Raw genomic sequence first — 27,425 nt, 5'->3', positions numbered from 1 at the left:
ATTGTTTTTAAATGTGAAATCTAGATCTAATCAAGATTAAACTTATGGTGGATCCATTGAGAAACCAATTCGGCATAACTCATTAAAATTCCATAAAGACCAGTGAAATAAGAATTTTGAATTTTTGTCAATTATGAGAGTTAGGGATTTTTGGAATATTTAAAGAGTAAATAAACCCCAAACCCAGTTTTTTTCTGCTGAATACATATGTATTTGGGTATTAAGTAGTGCTGTGTATTACTCTTCACATTTTAGTAAAAGTATTTTAATTTTGCGTATTTAGTTGTAACATTTCTGGCCTCTCAGGGTTGAATGCCGGCTATTACAAGTGAATTTTGCTATTGGCTGAAACAGATTCTTTAAGATTCCTCATCGACCATCAGTGATGTACTGGATACAATCTTTTCCCAAAATATTTCTATTTGCAACTGTAAATTGTCTTATCTGAAATATCAATAGTAATTTTTAATGGGTGGATACCATGCTACTTCCATCAGATCAGATGGCAATGTCCTGGCAAAGGAACATCCCCTCCATCCAACCATTCTTGGAAGGTTGGATGGAGGCATCATTAGGCTGACAGTCTGAAAGAGGGTCAAATGTGATAGGGAACATTAGGTTGACAGTTCTTGACTCTTGGAACATGTCCGTGTCAGAGGTTAATGACAGGAACAGCCTTGGAACACTGGGAGATGCCACTTATCATTCTGGTACATACAGTGTCTCTGTGTGTGTGTATGCAAAGGTATGGTTTTTGAAAAAAATGAGTATGGCCTCGGGCTTGACTTGGTCTCGACTCCCAAATGTCTTGGTTTTGGTGCATTCTGGTCTTGGGCAAGTTATGGTTTTTAGTAATGAGGTCTTGAGCATTTGGAAATCTTTGGAGAATTCTAATATTTTGTCATGTAGCAAAATATCAATAGACATGTCTATATGGATACATATCATACAGGAAGGTTAGAGTATTGAGGTTTATTTTGCTGAAATATTTATTTGGAGAATCCAAAGCTTGGAGTTTCGTCCCTCAGTGTCTACACTGTGTTCTCTGTGTATGTATCAGTGTTATCCTGTTCTCCCTCAATCCTAATTGTCCCCGTTTGATCAGAACACTTCTGGTTTGGGGGCATTCCTGCTCCTCCATTTATCTCAGGCACCAGTGGACGAGCACAAAGGCCCTTCAAGCTGATTTTCTTCAAAAGCATTAGCTCATGTTACATTGTTAAACCGATGTGCTCGCTAAGACCCACCAGCCAGGCAGAATAATTTCGCATTATTTTGGTGGTTTAGGAGTTTTATCTACTTACAGTTTTTTTATGACGGCTTTAATCATCCATGAGAAAAATCTTCAATTCAATTAGTTTTGTTTGTATAGCAGCAAATGCAGCTGAGTCATCTCCACAGCACTTATCAAAGTCAAATTAAAAGCTGAAGAAAAGAAAAGTGAGTGAGCAATGGTGTCGAGAGAAACATCCTTTTGAGGAAGCAACCTACAGCAGTTACTGACTCAGGACTAGGAACTGCCCAAAGCCAGGATACACTGGCATCCAGTTCAGCCTACACCAGCTTCCAAACCAAAGAAAAAAAACAGTTTGGAAGCTGAACATTTGGTTTGGATACAAAATAGATTGTAACCCCTCAAAAATGGTTAGAATAGTTGGTATTGGGTCATTTAAGTGAAAATGGATTTATTGTTACCGGTACATTTGTCAAAATACATGTACATTTATTACATATGTCACGATATGTCTTCTAGCATGCATGTGAAGTTAAACAGAATAACTGACATGCCAATGGGAGTAAATGTTAGCGTGTGAGTGGTTGTCTGTGCCCTGTGATGGACTGGTGCCCTGTTCATGGTGTACCTCCATCTATAGCTCCTATTTGCTGGTTGTATATGCCTTAAAAAACATAGATTAACATTCTTACATTTTGGCTCACACCATACTTTGAGAAATGTGGTGTGAATATGTGCTGGTTCAACATTATTATATGGGTATTAAACTCCCAACCCAGCCCAGTCTCACCGTTTGTGAAAATGCCACAAACTTGAGTTTGTATAATTTCTTGTGTGAGGCAACACAGTTTCTTCATATTTTTTGTGCTGTGTAACACAAACTGAGAACGATGTATGTCAATGGGATTTATCACTTTAACCATAACCTTTACCCTAAACCTAACTATAACCCTGAATAAAGTGGTTTAAAAAGATGTAATTGATGTAAACACATGAGATTGAAAGTTGTAAACCACAGCTTGAAAAGAATGGCTAAGTCGCGTGGGGACAGACGAAAATAAAAACATTTCTTCTTTTTCACGTTTTCTCGTGAGACTGACACAAACCCAAACTAAAGTTACAGCAGTCTAAAAGAGGCAGGTAAGAGAGACACTATTAGGGTTAAGGCATATTATATCTACACTTAAATACAAAGGAAAAGGGAGAATAGAAAAAGTACTCACAGTACCAAAATTATCCAGATGGATTTGAGCGTTATGTAGTGAAAGAGCTTGCTTTGTCTCAAATTCAAATTTTATATAAAAAAGGCAAGGCAAGACAAGGCAAATTTATTTGTGTAGCGCATTTCATACTCAAGGCAACTCAATGTGCTTTACATGATAAAACATTCAATTGTTTAAAATCAATAACATTTAAAATCATCAGTAAAATCAATTAAAATCATCAGTAAAATCAATTAAAATCATCAGTAAAATCAATTAAAATCATCAGTAAAATCAATTTAAATCATCAGTAAAATTAATCATCATGACATCAACAACATGACAAAAAATCTCTCTCTCAATCATATGCAGTAGAGAAAAAAAGTGCCTTTAACTTTGATTTAAAAATGTTCACATTAGATGCTGACTTCAGCTCTGCTGGCAGTTTGTTCCACTTCTTTGCAGCATAACAACTAAAAGCAGCATCACCATGTTTACTGTGAGCTCTGGGCTCCACTATCTGATCTGTGTCCATAGATCTGAGAGACCTGCTGGGTTCATACCTGACTATCATGTCACTGATGTATTCTGGACCAAACCCATTCACAGATTTATACAAAAAGAGGGAATATTTAGAAATGATTTACAGCGGTTGAAGCCTTTATTTTAGATACTAATAATAATGGTAATCTGGAAACAAGGTGCTTGCTTTGTTTCATTTGTTTGGAAAAAAGGGAAAATAAAACTGTTTTGTGTCCAAACTCAATTTAGACGCTCTCATCAAGTGATATTTGCCTTTTAATGTGCAGTGTTTCAGGTTCTATGAATACCTGTTTCAGATACTGTATATATCCCTTTATCTCTAGTTGATTCATGATTAGAGCTAATTTTCCTGTTATGTTATCTTTGTCGTCTTCAGCATGCCACCCAGGCTTCTACAAAGCCTACGCTGGAAGCATCAAGTGTTCAAAGTGCCCTCCACACAGTTTCAGCTACGGAGAAGGAGCTTCTGTTTGTCGCTGTGAAAAGGGCTTCTTCAGGGCAGAGAAAGATCCTCCCACTATGGCCTGCACACGTAAGTCAGAAGCCACAACACCAACAATAATCACATAAAAAGGGAAATACTTACACTATCTAATATCAATTTGCCTAATTTACACCACCATAACAAGACATAAGGATAAGCTTTAAGTGCAGAGATTTACATTAAAATCATTTAACTGGAAAGAACCACAACACATTTGAAGTTATCCAGTTTCATTAGTGGTCACATTTTATTGGCTAATTAGACACTTGTTTGTTCAGATGTGTGTTATTCCCTCATTAACACATTTACATGGAGCAAGAATAAACAGAATTATGTTTCTTTGAATTGTGTTTTTCGTGTCTGGAATCTTGCGAGGTCAACGTTTAAAACAGGTTCAAAAAGCAGTCAACCGAACAATGTCCTACTCTCCGTGCCACACATCTCATTGATGATGTAAGTCTCTAATTTGTAATTTAGTCTGGTGAAAGTTTAATTAACTCTTTTTCATATCCGCATGAAATATCTCTGACACTTGTGTGTCTCAGACAGTCAAAGTTAGTCATTTGTCAGTAGAGCTGGGGGATTATTCTAGTGTGCTTTGAGATTTCACCGCGGCTTTAAATCCAAGCTCGTCTGTTGGATTTATCTGCTGTGAAACTGAATATTAGAGAGCCACTGGATGAATTACATGGCTTTTGTTCGTCTGCCTCGTCCTCATTGATGATTCACTGGCTGTCATTATGTCTTCATATTTGCATTAAATTACAGTTTAACTGGACTAATTCTCCTTTAATTAAAAAGTCATTTTCCCTGTCACTGAGATAGACACAGACCACATCTCAGAGCTCTTTAGGGTGGAGGATGTCTCTTTTTACGAGACAAAGCTGCGGTAGTTTACAGTGCAAGACGCAGGGGGTGGAAAGCAACTGTTCTCCGATCTTTATTCAAATCTTTAAATTCAGACAGTGATGAATGTACATGCTTTAAATACCACCGACTCTTCAGTTCAGGATCCTTTATCAACATATTACTCAGAATATGGGTTGACAGCAAGAAACAAGTGTTTCACATGATAAGTTGAAGTTGGATTTTAGGTTGATAACTTTTGAGCCTTTTATTTGGATATGAAATAGATTACTTTATATTACACTCAGAGAAGACTTACACTAAAAGGTCCCAGATATCCATCCTGGGGCTTGATCCAGGGCCTTCTTGCTAGGGATGTCCCGCTACAACTTTTTCACTTCCGATACGACACCGATATTGCAGCCTTGAGTGTTGACCGATATCGAACCGATGCATTATCAGCACGAATCATACATACTTTTATTACTTATTTTGTAGTGTGGAATCTTAGAAAAGGTTTGATCAAGTGATGTTACTCAAACAGAGAACAATAGTCAACAATTCAATCTTACTTCAATTGTTTTTTACTGTCAGTGTATGATGGGAACAGCTGAGGGCGGGGACAAAAACAACAAAAACTGATCGGAGAGCCTATATTGGAGATTTTAGATGCAGTCCGATAAAATCCGATATTCGTTTTTCTGGCTGATATCGGATCGGAACACCCCTACTTCTCACTTTGGATGGGTTCACACCTGACTCACATCTGACTGATGGATACTTGACTGAACCCATTCAGAGATTTCTACACCAGCAGCAGAACAATAAAGTCTATTCTGAGGCTGACTGGGGGCCAGTGGAAAGACCTTAAAAACTACTGCTTACTCTTTTAAATGTATAATGCATGAAACTGTGAATTCTGAAAATTTGCTACTACAGTGCCAACTAGAGCTGGGTAACGATTCAGGTTTTCAAACCGATTCGATTTGCAAAGCTATTCGCGATTCAATTCGATTCCATTTGATTCCGGATTCAATTAATGAAATTTCAATCACATGACCAAGTTTACTTGATTATGGAAGAGATTCTCACAAAATGATTCTTTAAATAGTAGAAACTAACCTATTCTTGGTGTAGTATTAAAATAAAATAATGATTTTAGGGTTTTATGTTTCTATGTGATATAGGGCCATTCAATGGAAAACCCAGGAATAGCTCAAATTTTTCATTCACTCTATATGTCAAAGATACAGTTATTTACCAACATGTACTATACACTACACAATGAGTATATGCGGTCTACTATATACTATTAGTATGATTAGTATGGTGACCGTTCCTACTGAAGTATACTTCCAAGTCTCACAAGATGTATTTTGAACCTTCAGCGACAAAAACCTGAAGCACACTGAGGCTAAATATTCGCCACCTTTGAAAGTTCTGAAAACATTGTAAGTGAGAAAGTGACCAAGTAGAATATGAACATGTGGTAATTTGATCCATAAAACTCACAGAAACACATTGTGCTACTGACAAAACTTCCGCTTCACATCAAAACAAGAGTCCTATTTACAAAAGCGTAAAAAAACTAATGGAAGACAGGAAGAGCTGCTTTTGATTTGAAAAGGCAGATGTCTGACTTTTAGCTTGAAGCCAGTCCAAGGACGTTTTTACATTCCGCTCGCAATGCATCATGGGGCGGTTGAGTATGACTAGTGTGTAAAAAATCTTGATAAATCGTACAGAAACCATTAGTTATTCACACCAGTCACTCACACAGTCATACCGTTGGTAGTAAGCTACAATGTAGCCACAGCTGCCCTGGGGGATACTGACATAAGCGTGGCTGCCATTTTGCGCCTACGGCCCCTCTGACCACCACCAACATTCATGCACAATTCATACGACGCAATGTGGGTAAAGTGCCTTGCCCAAGGACACAACGACAATGACTTGGATAGAGCGGGGTTCGAACCACCAACATTTCGGTTACTGGATGACCCACTCTACCACTGAGCCAGACGATATCAATAAGACACAGACTTACTGTATCTAACATTGTCAAGGCCACTTTTTCTCTGTGTGTAAATCAGTATTAGATTGGGACAACCTTGTGAGCTGAGAGGAGTAGCCCAGTGTACCACATCTATTTTTACGAGCTGTGAGCTCTCTGTTTACTCACATAATGCATTTTAATCAGAGGCTCGTAGGCCAGAACATAAATTACACGCTTGTTGTTGGAGGTATGTAAAAAAATGAAGTGCGATTAAAGAGTGAGGGGTAAAGAGGTGGAGAATGGCAGAGAAGATGAAAGAGAAGATGTCATGAAGGAGAGATAAAGGTGGAGGAGAAGTGCAAAGGCTGGATTGCGTGAAAGGGAAGGAGGGGAGCTGATACCAATCTCCCCCTCGAGGAGAATAAGAGCCGATTGATGGCGATGGGGTTGCTCTGGAAGAGGAGGAGGCGGTGGTTGGACTCTCCTCCACGGACAGAATGGAAGAGGCGAGATAATGGCCGACGGAGGCAGAGGGAGATAAAGAGAGAGAGAACAGACACAAGTGGAGGAGTGGGAGGAGGAGTTCTCTTGTCTGTTGAGATTTTTAGTAAAGGTGTGGAGAGCGAGGGATGGAGGAGAGGGAAACATCCCATTGTCCTGGCAGACAGTTAGCTTGGCAGGAAGGGAGTGTTCAAATCCCACAGGCCTTTTAACTCCACCCTGTTGACAGCTGGCTGCCTGCTATAGCACAATGCTTACCCTGACACACACACACACACACACACACACACATTCAGGGAACACATACATACATTACCAAATGAAATAAGAGGAAGATAAAATATCTTTAGCCGTTTACTGCACGTGAGAGGAGTAGATCAATAAGAGTTGTATGATATGGTGGAACAGACTGGGTTAAACATGTTTGATGTGCAGATTTGTGGAATAGATGTGAACTATTCGGGCTGATGAAACACTTTCATCTAACTTGTAAAGTGTAACTAAGTTAGTTTCTACATTCAACCCAACCCTGAACATTTTAGGGTTAAGGGCCTTTTCACTGGAGCTGGTGATCTTCTACATCAACGGTTCTCAAACTCTCTGAATCCGGGTACCCCCTTTTGTCTGACTTAGAAAACTATTTGAAAACAACTATAGAGCATAATGATGGAATGAACAAGTGATAACAAACATTTTAAAGAATCTCATTTTGTAAATAAGTGGAAATAAACAGTATTTTCCAAGCTGTTTTTTGATCACGACCCCATTTTGATATTAAGAATTTCTGGCGACACTTTTCTAGAAGTAGTTTTTGATCATGTTTTTCTTTAAAGAGCCCTCGTTGTCTGGCAAAGAAACACACGAAATCATAGTAAGAATGAAGTAAAAACACTTCTATGCATTTGTCTAAGGCACATGTGTCAAACACATGGCCCGGGGGCCAAATCCGTCCCTTTGGATCATCCAATTCAGCCCGCACGAGAAAGTAGAAATGATGGAGAAAACATGAATCGTTGTGTAAATGGAACTAAATGAAATATTTCCAGGGGTTCACAGTTTTTCCCGGTGATTATATTGCATGATTGCTGTCATTTTTAATGTTAAACATGTAAAGAAAAAACTTAAAATTCTTACAAAATTCTTTAATTTTCCTCAATATATGACATAATATTTCCCTTAATTAAATATTATTTTCTACCAAATCTGGAAACATTAAGGGAAGATCCTTTTGGGACTGATATGTTTCACTTATTCCATGGATATGGTCGGTTTCTTACATATTTCGTATTTTATGAATACGCAGAAGTGTACTCTGTCCTTGGCCCTTGAACTAAAATAAGTTAAACTCCCCTGGTCTAAGGGACTCCACATCCCACAATGCAATGCAAGTGTTTACAGTGGAGAAAAAAATAATAATAATAAATAATAAATAAATAATCTAATTGCGATTTTTTTTTTTCCTCAATATTGTATTTGTGATTTAATGTGCAATTATTTTTTAAAGGCCTCTTATCATGTATTTTTCAATGAACACAAGCAATACATCAATCTGTGTCATAATAAACAATTTCAGATTTATTTAAATGTTAAATATATAGAAAATGTACATTTTGAGCAAACAAATCTGTGGCTTTACCTCTTCATATTCATACTGTATCTAACTAACGTCACGTTTCATGAAACATGTAAACATGTGGACTGTACTTCTTAAACAACCCAAGACAAGAAAAAAAATAAATAAATAAAATAATTTGCAGCCTTTGCGCTTAGAAAATTGTGTTTTATGATATCGCAATAATATCGCAAATGCAATTAATCGTTCAGCCCTACTTTTGTGTAGATTTCACACAGCAGGTTGACACTTTTCTGAATGAGAAATAAAGTTTAAGTGATTCCAATTCTTTCACCGTCTTCCTCTTTGAGTTTTCTAACCAAGAAAAGTTTGATCAGATGTATGAAGACTCTGGTGTGGATGATCAATATTGCATATTATTGATAAACTGACCTCAGATTATTTCAAAGCTTTCCAATCAGCCTTTTCCTCTCCTTGGCAGGACCTCCATCCCCACCTCGTAATTTGATGTTTAACCTGAACGACACGTGCCTGATGCTGCTGTGGTCCCCTCCCAGTGACACTGGGGGTCGGCGGGACCTCACCTATAACGTCCAGTGCAAACGCTGCGGCCCCGATCCCAACCGGTGCCAACTTTGTGAAGAAGAACTCCGCTTCCTGCCGCGACATTTGGGTCTGATCAACGCCACCGTCGCCGTCACAGACTTTGCCGCCCACGCCAACTACACGTTTGAGATCGAGTCACTCAACGGAGTGTCAGACATGAGCACGTTTCCACGCCAGGTCGCCATCATCACGGTCAGCACGGATCAGGGGGGTGAGTTTCTGTTCTTTCTATTTGACTATTTTAAAAACCCTGTTGAAGTTTCGACATGAAACACTTTATTTCTCCTAATTTATGCAATTGTTTCATTTTCATTACATTTCATTTACAATTATCACTATTTTACTAGTTACTCACAACTTTTAACCAATCATATAACATGTAACATTTGTAAAATGTTAAAATTGTCATATTTTACAAAAATCCACCTTGCATTTAAAAACAAAATATCTTATATATATATATATGTATCATTATATAGAACATACCAGTGACCATACACCAGATTTACAACAATTAATAACTTTTGTTGCAACGTTTTGGTGAAAATAAACATTTGAAGGTTCATTTAAGACTAAAACTGTATTAAGTGCAGCTGTATTTAACTCTACTAAGTACTAACTACATCTCTCTTATGTATTTATCTTAGTGAGTTTGAATCCTGGAAAGTAAATCAGATTTTAGATGAAGCTCATTGGTGACTAGACTCCCGAGGGCCCGTGACATGGTCCATGCGGGTTACCTGGTGCCCGCGGGCATCGTGTTGGTGACCCCTGCGCTACGGTTTATTTTGAGGCAGTTGAGTTTCTCTGTGTTGCAGTATATATGGATAAACTTGATTTAACAAACGTTTCTGCTGCGTTCATGAAGCTGATAAGAACAAAAAAGGATTGCACGAGTAAAGGTCAACACAACTATTCTTTCAGTCACACTTCTTTTAAAGATTAGGAGGCGTAAACATGGTTTCTAGACCAGATATGATCAGCAAATCATTCAAAATGTATTTGAAAGAAACGCTTTGATTAGTGATGCACTGAAATTTCGACCAACGAAAGATTTTCCGTCAAAAATGGCATCATTGGTTTTGATTTTAGTTTATACAATTGCAATGTTTTAATTTTAGTGGTTAGTGGTACATATTCAGAGCCAGAAATACAATGGGACTAATAATTTGCATAATAATTTATTTTGGTGTTTTGGTTTATTCATTTTCGGTTTTCAGTTTCGACCAATATTTTTTTATTTCAGTGCATCCTTAGCTTCGATATGTTAAACATGTCTTTTTCAAAATAAATTTTAAACAGGAACCTGTAAACTTTTATTATTTGTATATATGCATATAAGATATATATATATATATATATATATATATATATATATATATATATATATATATATATATATATATATATATATATATATATACACAATTATTACGAGGCGTATTATTAAAGTTGTGTACTTTTAGCATCCTGGATCATCCTGGATCACCACATTTGCATGTTTTGACACTGAAGGTCAATTCCAAGTTATCTTTAAAGCAGCTTTTTTGCTCCAAATGAAGCTTTTTATTCTGAAAGGACCGCACCGTGTTTCCTCTGGGCCAACTGTTTGATAAAGTGCATGCTTATGCCTTTAATTTGCGATTTGCAGACACTGTGTTTTTCTGTCTTCCCCCGCCTCCCTCTCTCTTGTCCTCCCTTGACGATTCTCTCACCCGTTCTTTTGCTCCCGGTTGTTTGTCCTCCCTGTCCTCCTTCTAGTTCTCGCTCCTGTTTTGTTTCCCTTTCTTTGTTCTCTCCTCCTCATCTTTCTCTATGCGACCCTCCTACTGCTGCTGTGGGAAAAATACATTTTCTCATACAGCCGAAAACACATGAAATGTATTATTCTGTGTCACAAGGGGTGACACGATGTTACACGCCACCTTTTTATTTCATTAATATAGCCAGTTTAGCACATATAGTCCCGAGGCTTTCTGCAGGACTTGTGTAAACGTAGAAATATCCAGCTGTAGCTATTTAGGACGCCCAGGAGAAAAGGTAGATTTATGGCCCTCAGTCTGTGATAATGAGTGATGATGTATTTTAGCGCTATCACCTTGACTGTATCCTGAGTTTGCTCAGAGAGTCAATAGACAGTGTCATCTAATTTAATGGAAATCATAAGAGGGTATTGATTACATTGTGGGCTGTGTGTAGGATATAATTGTATTGCATGGCTTACTGCTTGTGGGTTAGATGTAATACACAGATGGATGGAATACACAGATGTAATACACAGTGTTGAATGAAAATTTCTACAACCTCGCAAACATTAGCAACTTGAAGATTGTCAGAGATTAAAGTTTGTTGACTTCTTTCAATTCCATGCATAAAATCTATTTTCACAAAAAGTAAGTCATGATAATAGAGCATGTGAGTGTGTGTTTATTAAAGCTTTTCTGTGAGTTTTGCAGATGTATAATCACTAGTTTCATGATGATACAAATATATGATAATGGTTCTTTGGATAACAGTACGGTATTTTCTGGTCGCCATTCAGATTTAATTATTTTATTCTTATTTATATTATATGTCATATTAAAACAGTTTCATTTCACCTAAAGCTAGAAAAGAAAATACAGAGCAATTTTGATGTTTTGACTATTGCATTCCTGAAATGCTTCATTCTTTTCTTTTGTCACTGACAGTTGATTAATGGTTGGAGTTTCCATCCGTTTGATTGGTTTGTTGCTTAACCAATAAATATATCCACGCAGGTCGATGGATAATTACTCCATATGCATTTAACCTCTTCTTTAGTAGATATTATGTGTGTTTAATGTATTAAGATTTTATTGATATTCTCTCTAAGCAGCGTGTGTTTACGCTCACTCATGCATATGCGTAAAGGCCCAAAAAACAGCCTGTTTTTAGGAGCGTTCTGAAAGTGACTTTTCATAGGCTAAAAGCTCCAGAAAACAGTTTAGGAAAATAAACCTCAAATACTATGTTGTTGGAGTTCTTAGAACAAATGGAGATGTGTGGAAAAATAGCACAATACTGGAACTTGAACTCCATTTTAAAATAAGTAATTTATTACATTTCTACGCATTACTGAGAAGATGTTTTTGTCTTAAAATGATCAATGGACATTGCAAAACTACAAAAAATGAAATGACCAGACAACAATAGAATGCATCACATCATAGACGACCAATCAGAACCAAAACAGCATTGAATGCAGGTTATTTTCATATACTGTATTTAGCTATACTTGGAGCTTGAGGATTTTTTTTAATTTTTTTATTTTGAATTAAATGTATTGGTTTTATTTTATTTTAAAAAGGATTGTACATTTTTCACAAACCTTTTTTTTATACAGATGCTTTTGTGGGAAATACATTATCGTAAGTTCCAATTGTGCAAGATTTTGAGTCATCATTTTTAAGTTTATACATAAGACCGTGGCAAGATTTATTACCAAAAATAAACGTGGGGGAGAAAGTAACTAGTAACTATTACTTTAAGTATTTATTTGAGCTACCTTTTACTTGTACTTGAGTACAATTTCAATCAAGTAACAGTACTTCTACTTGAGTATAGGATATAATAATACTCTTTACACCTCTGCATTTAACAGTGAATTATCTTTGGAGTTGAGCTGAATTTCATTTTATCGCCTTTATTTTTTAAGTGCAATGAGCCAGATGGAGAAACAGCATGACTCGTATAACTGAGAACAGTGTTAACAATGACATATTGTTTGTCGGGGGGAAAAAATAATTACAGCACAATTATAGTGTCAACATGCACCGAAAAGACTGCGTATATGATGAACGATTGAGATTTGATTTTGGGTGCGTGAGTGCGGAGCTGACGTTCACAAATCCAGAGATTATTGACTTTAGAGACCTGTGACGTGCGTTCATGCTACGATTGTGCTAATTATCAAGCTCACATGACATCAGTAGACTTTTTTTTATTTTTTAAAAAAGATAATTAGTATTGCTTTTATTGTATATTTAGCTATGCTGAATAATGTTTGGCAATTTGTATAGTAGAGATGTTTAAATTAAATATTTCAAATTGGAAAAAATAGTTTAATTTCACCTTCTACACAGAGGGATTTGATAAAGAAAGCCAACTTTCACATTGTCAGCAATATAAAAATATGCTGTGGGTATATTAAAATGCGTTTAAGGTCAGCATCTTCATTCACGGTTACGATAACCATGCAAATCATCGGAGGAAAATGAAAAGTTGCATGCAGCAGAGATAAAAAAAAAATACATGCTTTAGACTACACCCCTTCCCCCAACACATCCACCTCAACCTGGGTATGATGGACTTGTTTGGGAGGCTGCACAGAAGAATTCAAACAGCATTAGCATAACGTCGCCATCAGCAGAAACCAGACAGCCATGTGCATTTCTGTGTTGCCAGAAATATCGAGTTTCCTGCAGTTCCTGTACGTTGACCATGAATAAATAGGACAGTCATTAAAATGCAGATGACCATTTTGGTTAATGCTTCACGCCACTGAAGGCAGTCTATGATTTGCGGCGCTTATAACCACGAGGAGCAGCAGACGTCTGTGGCCCCGATTGCTTATAGATTGCACCATTGGCTAGTGTGTGCACTGTAGATAGAAACTCAAACTGCTTTTCTATTTTGATTTTCAGCTGACCTTAGATAAACACACAGGTGAATGAGGGTGAATGGGTCAGGAGAAGAAGAAGTGGGAGCTATGGGTGAAGATGAAAGAGCTTTAATGAGAACTGGGAGTGTAATCCAAAGAGCAAAAGCAGGAGAGGAGAAGGGTAAAGGTTTAAAGGGGAAGTGAAACACTTTGACAACGAGATATCTTTTGATTAATTGTTAATAAAGCATAATTTTTTATTATTAATTTTGTGTGGTTTTTTCCAGTAATTAGAGCAATGCAAGCCAATAAAAGTTGTAATTTTTTAGCCTGTGAGTATGAAGCGCCGATTGAAAACGGCAACATTTAGCAACAAACCACACATGTTACATTTGACCAGATTTACAGCAATGTTTGTGAAATCTGTGGTATTTTTTTTCTGCTAAACTTTGTCACATTACATTCATCACATTGTTATATTACATCTAAATGCTAAATATTAAATCGAAATCGAAATGTACGAATAGAGTTTGTTCGCGTCAATGAGCTTTTATTTTGGTGCTTCCGGTGAATTTGCATATTAGCTAAATATTTAGTTTTACCTATGACATTTAGATTTCATATTTCACATTTAACATTTATATTTGAATGTAACAATTTGAGACACCACCTAAATTATATTTTTACAAGAGATTAAAAAAATGACTGTAAATCTGGTCAGAGGTGACAAAAATTCACATATTTTTTAAACATGGTTTGTGGCCAAAAGTTTGTTTATTTTAACATGCACAATTTTATAATCCGAGCCCCATATGTGGGCTACCATTCTTTGTTTAATGTCAACAGTTGTAATCTGTGAATAAAAATAAATAGTTCTGTGTAATATGACCAGATACTGAGTAATTTAATGAGCCATTTCTAGTTGCACTCCCATGGCTTAATCTTTTAAACAAAAAAAACAAAAAACTGCTGCTACCGTAGGGCTAATAGCTGATCGCTACCAGTCCAGCTAACAAACCAGTTTCATCTCATGTCAGTTTGGCTGGTGGAGCTGCAGGTCCAGAATACAGTAGATGAGGATAACCCAGCAGGTTTGTCAGCAGTTAAACAGAGAAGAAGCTTAAAAGCTGCGTTGTTTTTATGAATCAGCACTGGACAGCGACTGCCTAAAGCTGCGTTCACACTGAACCCGGCTTCAGTGACTACAATTGCTTAAATTGCTCGTGATGAGTTGCTTGAACGTAGTCGCGCTTTTTGCTCGCGTCATCTACCTCGCTAATTTCAAAGCCCTTTTTCTGGCTCAACTTTCATTTCCACATGAATCATGGCTGATCCTCTCATGATTGCGGCATCGTATTTTTTGTACAAAATCCAGAAACGGCAGAAGGCTAGACGCTGCATTTTATTTTATATTATTGTGGGCCCGATAAAAAGGAGCAGAGGTGTTGTTCAAAACGGAATAGTCACTTGGCTTGGCGTGACGACCGGGGAAGTAACGTAGAAAGAAATTCTTTGCCGATTGGATGTTGCGACACAACATCACATGTCACTGGAAAAGTTCAAAATTTTCAACTATGACTGACTTCTAGGGACATAAATCGTGCGAGTTGTTGAGTTGTTGTCTCTTGAAGTCGCGTCATTTACATTGATTTTAAATGTAATCTGGTCGCCAGAGTTGCTGAAGTCGCTTTCAGTGGTGGAGGTGGACTGAGCAGAGCACTGCTGTGACGGGATCAGCAGAACAAAAGATTCAACAGCAACCATCCAGCATAGATTGTGCAGAGTTTATATGCAGTAAACACAAAAGTAAATTATGGATATTTTCACACAACAACTTAATCAAGGGCACTTGTTGGAGTGTTTCCCCCCCCCTTTGATGAAAGTAGACAGTAGGAGAGGACAGGAAATAAGATAAATAAAGTGAGAGAGCAGTGGGAGAGGGTAAAAAAAAGACAGAAAATGAGCATCAGAGAGTATAAGGAGACGATGAGTGAGAACAGGATGGAAAGAGCAACAAAGAGGTTGGAAAAATGAAGAGGAGGAGGAATCAAGCACAGAATAAAGAGAGTGTGGGGGAAGACATTCATACACACACACAAACATTTAGCTGTAATAGAAGTGATTATTTGCCTTTGTCAAACACATTCTAGTCTCTGGATTAGAAAAAAGGCCATTTAGGGTTTTTTAAACAATGCGTCTCAAACCCCAGTTTTCTCTGAAAGTTTCTGACAAATTAGAAACAATTCTATACTTTATAAATGAAATTGCCAAAAAAGAGAGTATTTTTCTGTGATACACCACTCACTACCTTTTTTTTTTATTATTGTGATACTAATGGGAATATTGATCCATATTATACATTTTAGGCTTTTGATACTTTGTACAAAATTATAGGTACCTCGAGAAGTGTCTTCTGTCTTTTAACATTAGATTTACGTTTGATAAACAGCTCGAATGAACTGTGAATGCTTTTTGTGTCACATATGGCAGCCTATCAGATATTAGAGCTGATATTGCATTTTGTTGAGTTTCACTCAGCTATAGTCGGGTGAAGCAGACAGTCGGACGTGTTGACAAAGTCCAAAAGTCTAACTCTTGGTCACCGCTTGCAAACTATATATTGAAAAAATGACGTTATAGATATTTTTGTACTTTTCTAGGCACAGGGTTGTACTCCAGATAGACAAGTGTTATATCTGTCTGATATGATGTGAGTGTTTGTGTGTGTGCTCGTGGATTGCCTGCAGGGCGTAGTGAGGACATTGTCAGAGGTATTAAAGAAAATGCATGAACAAAGCGTTTGGCCAGGCCCAGATAGAGGATTTAAAGAACAAAGAACGAGAGGTGGCAGGAAAAGAGCGGATCGGTCTCGAAACTGGAGAATCTTTAATCACGGCGAGCAGGATGGTAATTCTGAATGCCACCAAAGGCAATCAAAGACCAATCGGATTGTCAGAGCCTCCACTTAGAGTCTAATCAGACAGTCTTTTGTTGAAGAACAGCAGGTGGGTAAAACTGAGGAATGGAAGGCTATTTTTACATGTTGGCGTTTACTGCGAGGGTACAGCTTAAAGGTTAAAAAAAAATATCAAACTGTGTCCAAATTTGGTTGGTTAGTCTACTTTATATTGACTTAAAGCCCTTAGAAAGTTGATGACGTTACATCACATTGCTGTTACTCAATGGTCAGCCACAGAAATGCTGAAAAATGAACCTTGACAATGATGTTTTACGCAGTACGTTTTAGGACATCTTCAGGTCTCAGAGTGAGGTATCAGATATCAAGAAAAACTCTGTCACTTGTCAACCCGAACGCTGTTAGGTGAACCGGCTTCAGGCTTCAAAATAAAAGTCATCAGACTAGGCTGTAAAACGTGACTTTACGTTGTATTTTGAAGAAAACCGGAAATAAACGACGTCAACACTACATGCTGCTTCGGATACGAGAGTATTCCTATTTATTTTTAAAGGTTAAGATATATCAATGTTTCATTTAAGTATGCTTTTATTAATCAAACAATACGTTGATACATCTTAACTTTTAAAAAAATTAAGGGAAAGAATGGATTCTCAACTTACTTTGTCAAGTCTATTTGGTCTGATAAATGACAGAGGTTTTCCTGATACCTGACACCTCACTCTGACACCTGATCATGTCCTGAAATGTACACCATACTTGTTTCACAGCTTTAGAAGTTAAGATGCCAAACTGGGCAGAGAGGACAGAGGACACGGCCTGTGACCAGCACAAAGCTTGGAGACACAAATGTTGGGTCACACCTTAAACATTAGTCTCTGTACCACCTCTATAGAAAAGCCATGTGAATCCTAATGTTTCTAATACTTCGTACACCTCAAGCTGCATTGTTCTGCACCGCATCACAAGAACACTTCCTCTCGTTTCTTGTCTGTCAGCAGTTTGTGCATAGTTGCTTATTCATGGCATCAACGGCAGCCATATTAGGACATCCGTCACTGTAGCTTTTTCACAGTAGAATACTTGTTCCTGTAGGTGTTTAAATGGGTTTAAACTAGGGATGTAATGATTCACTTAACTCCCGATACGATTCGATTCACAATACTGGGTTCACGATACGATTCTCTCACGATTTATTTTACAAATTGGGACTGTCGACAAATGATGATTGAAAAATATTCCTTTATTTTTTTTGGGAAAAATACTGTACTATTTTCCTTTAATTTTTCATTGTCAAAAGAATCCCTTGATAAACTATTCAAAACAATGTAATTTAACTAAAAATAAATCTTGAATGAAATAAATAAAGGAATAATACAAATGAAGAAGAAGAAACATATTAATTTAAATTCTGGTTCTATAGTAAACAATGCAAAACTGTATAATAGTTCTTTTTCTTTTTAAAAGTGCAACTGAAAATGTTTTTTGTGCCTTAACAATTGGACTTAACTAAAAAAAACCAGTCTGCATTGTATTTACGTCAGATATTTGTTTGGACCAGCAGAGGGCGCTGGTAACCCAGTGTTCGGTTGGCATGCAGCTATTCTGTGCAGTGAAGAAGAGATGCAGACAGAGCTAATAGAAAAACGTGACTTTTACAGATATTCACGTAATATTACAGATATTCTTTTGGTGCTAAAGGGGTAACGAATCATTTATGAACATGTTTAAGAATAGAAGGCGGCCAGAAAGAAACTAATTCCGCCCGCCGCTTCAGCATTTGGACAAGAGGATAAATATATAGCACCTTCTGCTGTTTAAAAAAAATAAATAAATAAAAAAAGTACTGCGATTCAATTTTCAGAGAATCGATGTGAACCGTGACACCTATGAATCGATTTTTAACTGCCTTACGATTAATCGTTACATCCCTAGTTTAAACACATACAAGTACACGTAACTTCTTGACTGTTTATACATGGACTGCTTATTCCCATCTCTCGATATGTCCTAGTATTGTCTGCTCATCCTTGAATATCACAGATGTCAAAGTTATGGCTGTTAAATGGAGATATGTACATATTATTGATGTAGTTTAGAGATGCTGGGCAAACTTTTGCATTCATTTATACATCTTATTTACCTGCTTTTATCCTGTATGATAAGTTCTAAATACAAAGAACATTCCTTGCTTTTGTTTGGAAGATTTAAGACAGTGGATTTGAAATTCTATCTTTTACTATATATACACTGACTTTTCCGTGCTCGTAGACACCCTAAGTGTGCTGTAATTAGACTTTTGTTCCTTGAGAAAATATATGTCATCATTAACTTGTTAACTGTGTTCTCAGTTATACGAGTCATGCTGGTTCGCAGTCTGGCTCATTGCTCTTTTTACTATTGAAGCCGTAAAATGTAATTCAGCTCCGTTTGAAATCAAATCTGCGTAGTGAAATGTTTTACAGCCGTTGTGTTTGTTTCGATTCTCAGCAAAATGCCTGACACATATTTTTTGAGCCGTGCAAACAGAAATGTCAAATATAATCTAAACAGAAGTGGAAGTCAGGAAGCTGATTAGGTTCAAATGTTTTATAACAGTGGCAGTGTTGTAGTTTGAGATCGGTCTTGAACTCAGAGCCACATTTTGAAGTTTTTTGGTCTTGAGATCAGCTCTGATCTGCTATTCTTCAACTTCATTATGGGATAATAAAGACACACATTTGGAACTGTTCCTGATTAATTCATGGTGTAATTTGACTTCAAACATTTTGTATTAGCTCACAGATTTTTCTGCATCCTTGGAAATGTTTTCTTGTTTCTTATGTGTCAAACATCTGCAAAATCAGTCCATCTTCTTTCTAATCTGAAATACCTCTGAACACTTATTTTAGGCCTCATTTACCTGACAAATAAACATCTTATTTGCAGATGTTTATGATAATAATTATGGACGTATCAGTGACTTTTGAATACATACAAAGATTTTTATTTTGCAAGAATTTAGTTGAACAAATGTCATATATATTTAAAAATATATGTATTTATAACATAAAAGCTAAATGGTATATCCTCAGTGAATAAAGTTGTAGATGTATAGAATCATTTAATAGTAGGTTTTCTGTTGCACTTTTTAATCAAGTAAAGCATATACAAATATATTTGCCTTGCCTTGCCTGGGTCAGAATAGAACGTATAATGTGAGGTTCTGTACTAAAAGAGATTGAGGATGTATTTGCTTAATGTGGAGATGTTGAATCCAAAAGAACTTGTTTCCATTCAAACATCAAACAGTCGATACTTTGAATCCAGCGTTGTCGCGGAGCTTTGACTTTAAATGAGCAGTGCCTTTAAAACTCTGGCTTTGTTGTCCACGGCTCTTCTTCCAGACAGCTCATTCTTGGCCATGTGCCTCTTCTTTAACTAAATCTGACAAATTAGCTTCACACTTAATTACCAACCTGGAAAATGACCAATGATTTTTATTAGCTGCGGCGTCTGAGGAAAGGCATGTCCACGACCTGGGACCAAAGTGCTATACGAGTCAGACGCTAATGATACAAATTGGCTGAGTAAAAGAACCCCACCCTCGAGGCACGGGGGGTGTGGGGTGGGCACGAAGGTGACTTTTCTGTGGATGAATCAATAATGCTGTGCTGCAATAGTCAGGTCTAGCCAGCTACACAGTCTGGTCCACCTGTGTTAGGAACTGAACAGCAAAAGGCCTGAACACGTGTAGTTTTCAAAAATATGAGTTCTGATTTATTTACGTACTAAAAAAATCTTCAGTTTACAAAAACACACCAGTAAAGTAAGTCCAAACAAAACTGATGAACTGAGGTCAACACAAACAAACCCAGGAACTTAACTTATCCTAACTGACCTAACAAATGACACACATGGTCGGCGTTTATATCCTCCTGAGATGTAGGTATTTATTGATGTCCTCTGTGAAGGACATCAGATTTATTCTCCAGTCCAGCTTCAGCTTTAACAAATAGACAAAATCCTGTCTAATCACTCTATTGTGAGTTGATGTTTTATTAAAAAAAAAAAAATGAAATGTTTCCTTCATCTAACTGTTGCAATGTTCATGAAATGCAAATGTATTCAGACAAGGATCTACAAAATATTAATACATTGTCAATGTACTTTGTTTTCTATTTTAAGTTAAGTTATGCATCAACTAAGACCTGATGTCCACTACAAGGGACAGATGATAAATACAAAAATTAAAACATTTATGATCATTTTTTTGGTGCAACATCTATGTTTTCTTCATCCCAAAGACTCCCGGTATGTAATATATATATATATATATATATATATATATATTTCAAAACAGTTTTTCTTCTGGGTCTCAGGAGGATATACAAGGTGGCTAGCCAACAAAGATATTTAAGGGAGGTAAATACAAACTGGTAAAACCCATAAATAAACTAATGGGAGTAATTTATCTGAATAAAACTATGGTAAGTAGACTTCATTTATATAGTGCTTTATCCCCACACTGAAGTAGTCTCAAAGCACTTTACAAGATCAACTCATTCACCCGTTCACACTCACATTCACACACCACTGGGAATGAGCTGCTGTGCAAGGCGCAAGTCGACCACTGGGAGCAACTTACGGTTCAGTGTCTTGCCTTCGACACATAGACAACATAATCTAACATCTGACATTACTGAAACAAATAAAACATGCAGCTTCCCCCCCCCCCCCCCCCCCCCCCCCCCAGTGGATCCCCCAAGTTAGTAGCTTCTGGTTTAAATCCACCCTTCTTTAGAAGCCATCTTGGACGATGCCACTTTCTTTATATTCTGGGGAGAGCTGCAAACCAAACAAAACATGGTGGATTTTTAACTGAAATAAATGTTACTGACAGAATGCTAATTAAAATGTGTCTACTCAAATGAATCAACATCTGTCAATAAAGATGTTTGAAAGAATAAACTACAGTCAGTGTTGACTTAAAGGTCCAGTATTATACTATTTTTCACCCATCTCCATTTGTTCTAAGAATCCCAAAAACATAGTACTTAAGGTTTATTTTTCCAAACTTGCCTGTTTTCTGGCTTTTTAGTCCTCTGAGAAGTCACTTTCACGACTGCTTCTAAAAACAGGCCGTTTTGAGGCCTTCATGCATAAACGCAGTCAGCTGAGTCAGCTGTTTCAAACACTCACAGGAGCTGCTCTATCACTTTCATGTCCTCTTCATCTCTTCTGACCACAGAAATAGTCTATTTAAGGTGATAGTCATTTGATTTGTCCTACCTCTGCGTCACATTGGGTCACAAACACTTCAGATCATGTAATAAAGGCGATATGAGGCGATAGTAGGAGGAGCCAGGATTGTCAGGAGGAGGAGTTTTCACCTTATGACTCATAAGGGGGCAAAAATCCAACTCTCCCATTTGGAGCTGACATTTTACAAAATGTTTTTCAACTTTGGCCCTCTGAATGAAGCTATAGGAATGTATATCACTGTGTAGCAAAATCATTATAATTTTTTTTTTTTTTCATAATACTGTCCCTGTAACTTAAATGGAGCCACATAGTGTGGCTTCCACAATCAGCCTCCTGATGATGATGATAAACCTTACATATGAATTAAAACAAAGGAAATTTAGATTTTTTGACATATGAATATGAGACTGAATACCTTTGTAATGTTGTCAATATGTATGTGTGAGACCGCAGTTGGGTTCATGCCTCTGGCCTTGTAAAAAGAGCGGTCGTAAATACAGCTTCTATTCTTCCCAGGCTTATTAACAACTGATTTATCGGCCTCTCTGAGACGAGAGGAGTGTGCGCCCTTGGCACCCACGCCCTGAGATCTGACCCGGGAGGCCCCAATTACCCGTCGTCACACACGATCCCGAAGGTGTGTCGAGAGAATAGCCCGTATCGTAGCGTGTCGTACATTTCCTCCTGTGCGCGCGGGTCTTCTATTGCCATTTACGTCAGCACCAGGGTCATCTTCATCATCACTCTCTCCCCAGCTATCACACCCACCCATTCACAACACCATCTTAATGCCTCCTGTGGCGGGAGATACGGGGCGGAATAATAGGATGGGATAAATTTATCTGACAGTTCTCTGTCTCTGTGGTGATTTATTAAAGTATTAATCCTCCTTACATACCTTTATCATTCTCTTATTACACTTTTTTCCCTTTCTTTCTATTTTCCATTGTCATGCCTTTAAAAGCCCACGTGTGTTCATCCCTCTAAGCACTGACATTACATGCTGTCTTGTTTTTTTAAGGTTGTGTAGCATCAATTTAATGAGTGGCTGGTGTTTAAAGGCCTTATCTCACCTGCACAATATTTGGTTTTCTTTTCTTTTGAAAATGTGTCATAATTTAAAATGTCACATTGATCAAATCGCTGTTTTTTAATCTCCTATTTTCTCTTTCTTTTTAAAACCCATTATTTAACAAACTGTCCACTGGGATAATCAGATCCACCTTTGCATCACAATCTTCTCAGAGATTATGTCATAGATTATGTAAAGCTAAAAGAAGATGGGATAAATCCTTTTTTTTTTTTTTTTTTTCTTAAATTAAAATATTTATTTTCACTTCTTTTTTTTTTGGTCAGTTTTCTTTAAACCATAACTGACATTTTTAAAGAAAAATGTCTGTTATGGTTCCTTTTATGGACATGGAGTCGTGTCAGGCAACATGATGTGTTCAATTTAACGAATATTGACTCAATCTAGGTTAATGACACTCAGATCTTTATTAAGTTGCATTATTTTCTGCGACTATTTAGGTTTCAGTGAAAAATCTAATATATACATATATATGTATGCATTATTTCTGATGGAGAACTGTAATTTTTCATGTTTTTCTTGTCTTTTTATGTACTTTTGTTGTCATTTTCTGTAATTTTTGTATATTTTTCTGAGTAATTTTGTGTATTACTGTTGTCGTTTTGTTCATTTTTCGAGTGTTTCTGTGTTTTTTGTTTTCTTTTACTGTATTTTCCTGCAATGTTTTTTACGTTTACTTTGGGGGGTCATATAAAATTAGACCCCCGGGCCGCCAATTCAATCAATCAATCAATCAATCTTTTATTTGTATAGCGCCAAATCATAACCAATGGTATCTCAAAACACTTTACAGTAGAGCAGTCTTAAGGACGGACTCTTCATTTTATGTATACACACATATGCATATATACGTATATACACATACATTTGTATCCCACAACCAACATGAATTCATTCAATTGCCTATGTCTGATGTACAGTATAAGACAAGGTAACATAAAATAAGTAGAGATGGTTGTTCATGTGTGCATTGTCATGAATCTGACGATACTACACGATTCATAATTCGCTTGTCACGATATAGATCCTGATTCTAAACGATAAGGGTGGGAACCTCTGTGTACCATACGATACACGGCTCACAATAACGATTATGTCACGATATGACGAAACTGCGATTATCGATATTGGTCAGAAGTCAATCTAACAAGAAAAAAAAAGATTAAGTGAAAAAATGCAATTTTTATTTTATATCTCTGAAAGACAATAAATTTAAAAAGTGTCTTGTGAACAGTGACACTATTTTAGTGCAACTTTTCTGGACATAAGTGTCAACATACCAGTGACACCATTATAGTGCATTACTCCAGTAATCAAAGTATTGGTTCCTTCGACAAACAGTGATAACATTTATGTGAAGACCTACCTGCACATTTTAGTGAAAAAGCAGAAAAGGTTTTGAAAATAATAAAATAAATCTTAAATCCCAAAAAATAAATTAAAAAAAAAAAATAAATAAAATCGATACTTAGCGCGAGCATATCGATTATCGATCGTGCGAAAAAATTACACTCCTACTAAACAATATGATACACATCGTGATATATCGCAATATCAATATTTACGAATGTCACCTTTACAAGTACAAAATGGTATGAAATACAATTTATTTGATTTTTACTTGCGACAAGTAAATGGTAACTAACAAATTTCCAAAAAAAAGTGGTATGTTTACCAAATTGTCAAATTATATTTTTCAAAAAAAGTTTAACTTTTAGGTTCTCAAAAAAAAAGTAACCACATACGTCTATAAAAGTGGCCAGTATTTTTCATTAAATTAAAAATGCATTGAGGAGTGGGTTATTTTAACAAGGTCTGATGTGGTTCACTGACACCTAATGACCAGGCGTTTAGTTAGTGCAATTATATGGTTTTCTCTTGAAACAAACATGATTAAAAAAATCGATTTGGACATTTTGTTGGATAGATTCGATAATCATGTGGTAATATATTGCAATATATTGGTGAATTGATTTTTTCCTACACCCATTATCAGTTGACATCGGCACAGATGATGTTTTTTTCTGGAATACATCCAATTTGCATCACATTAAAAGGAGGCATAACCTGTTATTTTTATGGAGATATAGTTTGAGACCTAGAATTAGCTGTTGGGGGGAGGGGGTCAGTGTATACATTGGCATCGGAAATTGAGTGTCGGACAATGTTGTAATTTTTTGGCTGAAAAACTTCATATGGCACATCCCTAAACATAAGATACCATTAGAAACCACAAGACAACATACGGTAGGATCATCCCGAAGGATTATATGCATATGGTCACCATCATTTTGACATTCTTTATTCCGTGAGGGGAGGCACACCTCCCCAACCTCCTGTTACGCTCACTCTGGTACTTCTCTTCCTCCTGCTCATCATCATCAAGCAGTTGTCTTGATGCTACTTCAAATCCTCTTGTCATCACACTTCAGCCTGAGGGTTACTATGATGGATCCCCAAAGTGCCGCCACCGCACAGTTTAGAGACCAAACTGTGCACAGAGGGATCTGATTAAAAATGGACGTATTTAAACATTCCCATGTGCTACAGGGACTTTGACCCTTGCACATGCTCTTACTGCGGCTTCCGTTTTGAGCTTTCAAGGTTAGTGAACTGATTTTATTTGTAAACTATGAGAAATCGCTACTATTTTACATTGATTCTTCCCTCAGAACAGAGACTAAAAGAAGCGTCTGGCCCGGTTTTCAGCTGTCGTGCATGAAGGCAGCTGCTGGGATGAAGGATGCCAGGGTGTGACAGGTGGTGGCGGTAATAACTGGCTGCCTTTTGCCATTATTAGGACATTAACAGGTGCGACTTGAGCCATTCAGTCAATTTCTCCATCAACTGTTTATACTGTACTGTGCAGAGTGACATAATTTATAGCAACAATTGCAGAAATCTGTGAAATAAAGTAAAGGAGCAGCTGATCAGTTTAGCTTGAGGTTATTAGAGTTATAAGCTGTAATTATTCCTTTTGAATATTTTCTGCTGTAAACATTTAATGGCGTCTACAGGAAATACAACACTGTCGCGCTGGTGTCGCTTTCTTTCTATTGAATAATGGCTTCCATCTGGAGTGTAGCTGACCTGAACAGACGCCATGTTCCGAGTCATGTATCCTGGATTTTCTTTTTATGCCTTCATCTTTCAATCTCATCACGTTTTATAACAGTTTATTAACCTTGTGCTACTCCTTTCTTTGATATGTTTTCCCTTTTTTTTATATATTGAAAACCACAGATGATGTTTTTTTTTTCTTTTCTCTCATTTGTAAGAAGCTTTATGGTGACTAAGGCATTCAAATCAGTGAATATTTTAGTGTACTTGTGATGATGGTGGTGTTAACTATGTATCTATACTTGGAAAAGGAAAGGAGAATATGCTATTATTTATAAAGCTTTGTTTGATATGTCTTATCTGAAAATGCATCAATTTATGGTTTTCATGTAGGCATATTGAGATTTAAGATATATCGAGTTTTCTATTTTGGCAATTTAGAAAATGACATTATCCCCTATAACAATATGTTTTTATTTTATAACTTATTTTGTATTAAAATACTTATTTTAAGAGTCGCTGCATTCATTACCTTTCAGACCAGGATAAAAAGCACAGTCAGATGGATTTCTGAGTGCATCCTAACCCAAACAAGTCACACTACAGAACTCACTCACACGTGCTGTCTCTTAGAGGAGAAAAAAGCCAAAAGAGGCACATGTTGTACAGCTGGTTGTTAATTAATGTGCCTGTGTGGCATTTTGCATTAGGAAATTTCACCCATAAAGTCAAAAATATCAAGATATACATTGTATATAGTCATTTTGAGAAAAAAATTTGAATATATGAGTTTTGATCCATGTCGCCCAGTTCTAATTGCATGTGTAAAAACAGGCAAAACAACAGGATATTCTATCAAACTAGTTTGCCCCTGACAAATGTACGCTTCTGGCAGTCTCTGCAAGAACGTGCTAAATGTTGGGAGGAGGAGATGTAAATAGAACACATTTCCAAAGCTTGTGTATTAATTTAGGAATTGGAAGCAAGTTAACTGTAGGTGAGAAAATGTTTATATATTAGGTTGATATACTGTCTGTTTTAAAGACAGTTTCCTAAAAAAATTACAGAATTTAATGGGTGAACAGCTGCTTTTAAAGCTTCCGACTCATGTTTAACAAATCAGGGGGCGTGACATCATTGCAGGGGGATTTAGTGTGAAGAACTGTAAAAATAATAGTAATATTAAATTTAACTTAATCAATACTGTCTTAAAATATGGCATTGCACATTTTGTTAGTTTTATGAGTTTTGAAGAAGAAAAATCACAATTTTGACTTTCTTGCAATATAAGTAAAAAAAATTTTTGCCCATTTTGTTTAAATTTTGTTTGAAAGTTGGGGGCCCTGAAAGTTTTTTTTTTGTTCTTCAAAGGATGGCGCAACAAAAAAAGTTTGGGAACCTGGGAGGAATTTCATCAGTGTTCTTAGTAGAGCCAGGCTTATGGTTTAAACCTGGTTTAGCCAAGTTGTCTGTGACCACACTGGCTTTTCCCATTCCATCAAACTCTT

The 27,425-nt window shown here is 36.7% G+C and overlaps 1 protein-coding gene across 1 annotated transcript in view; it reads left to right on the top strand.

Annotated features, from left to right (window-relative positions):
* Positions 1-27,425, top strand: part of LOC114454704 (ephrin type-A receptor 6-like) — a 242,239-nt gene that overhangs the window by 102,574 nt on the left and 112,240 nt on the right. The window contains exons 4-5 of the mRNA XM_028435348.1: positions 3,356-3,511; positions 8,861-9,196. Of these exons, the coding sequence (XP_028291149.1) occupies positions 3,356-3,511; positions 8,861-9,196 (492 nt within the window). The remainder of the gene's footprint in view (positions 1-3,355; positions 3,512-8,860; positions 9,197-27,425) is intronic.

The sequence above is a fragment of the Gouania willdenowi genome, chromosome 21 (genome assembly GCF_900634775.1).
Source record: "Gouania willdenowi chromosome 21, fGouWil2.1, whole genome shotgun sequence".
NCBI classification, from domain to species: domain Eukaryota; kingdom Metazoa; phylum Chordata; class Actinopteri; order Blenniiformes; family Gobiesocidae; genus Gouania; species Gouania willdenowi.
The sequence above is the reverse complement of the archived record's forward strand: the minus strand, read 5'-3'. Positions and strand labels throughout refer to the sequence as shown.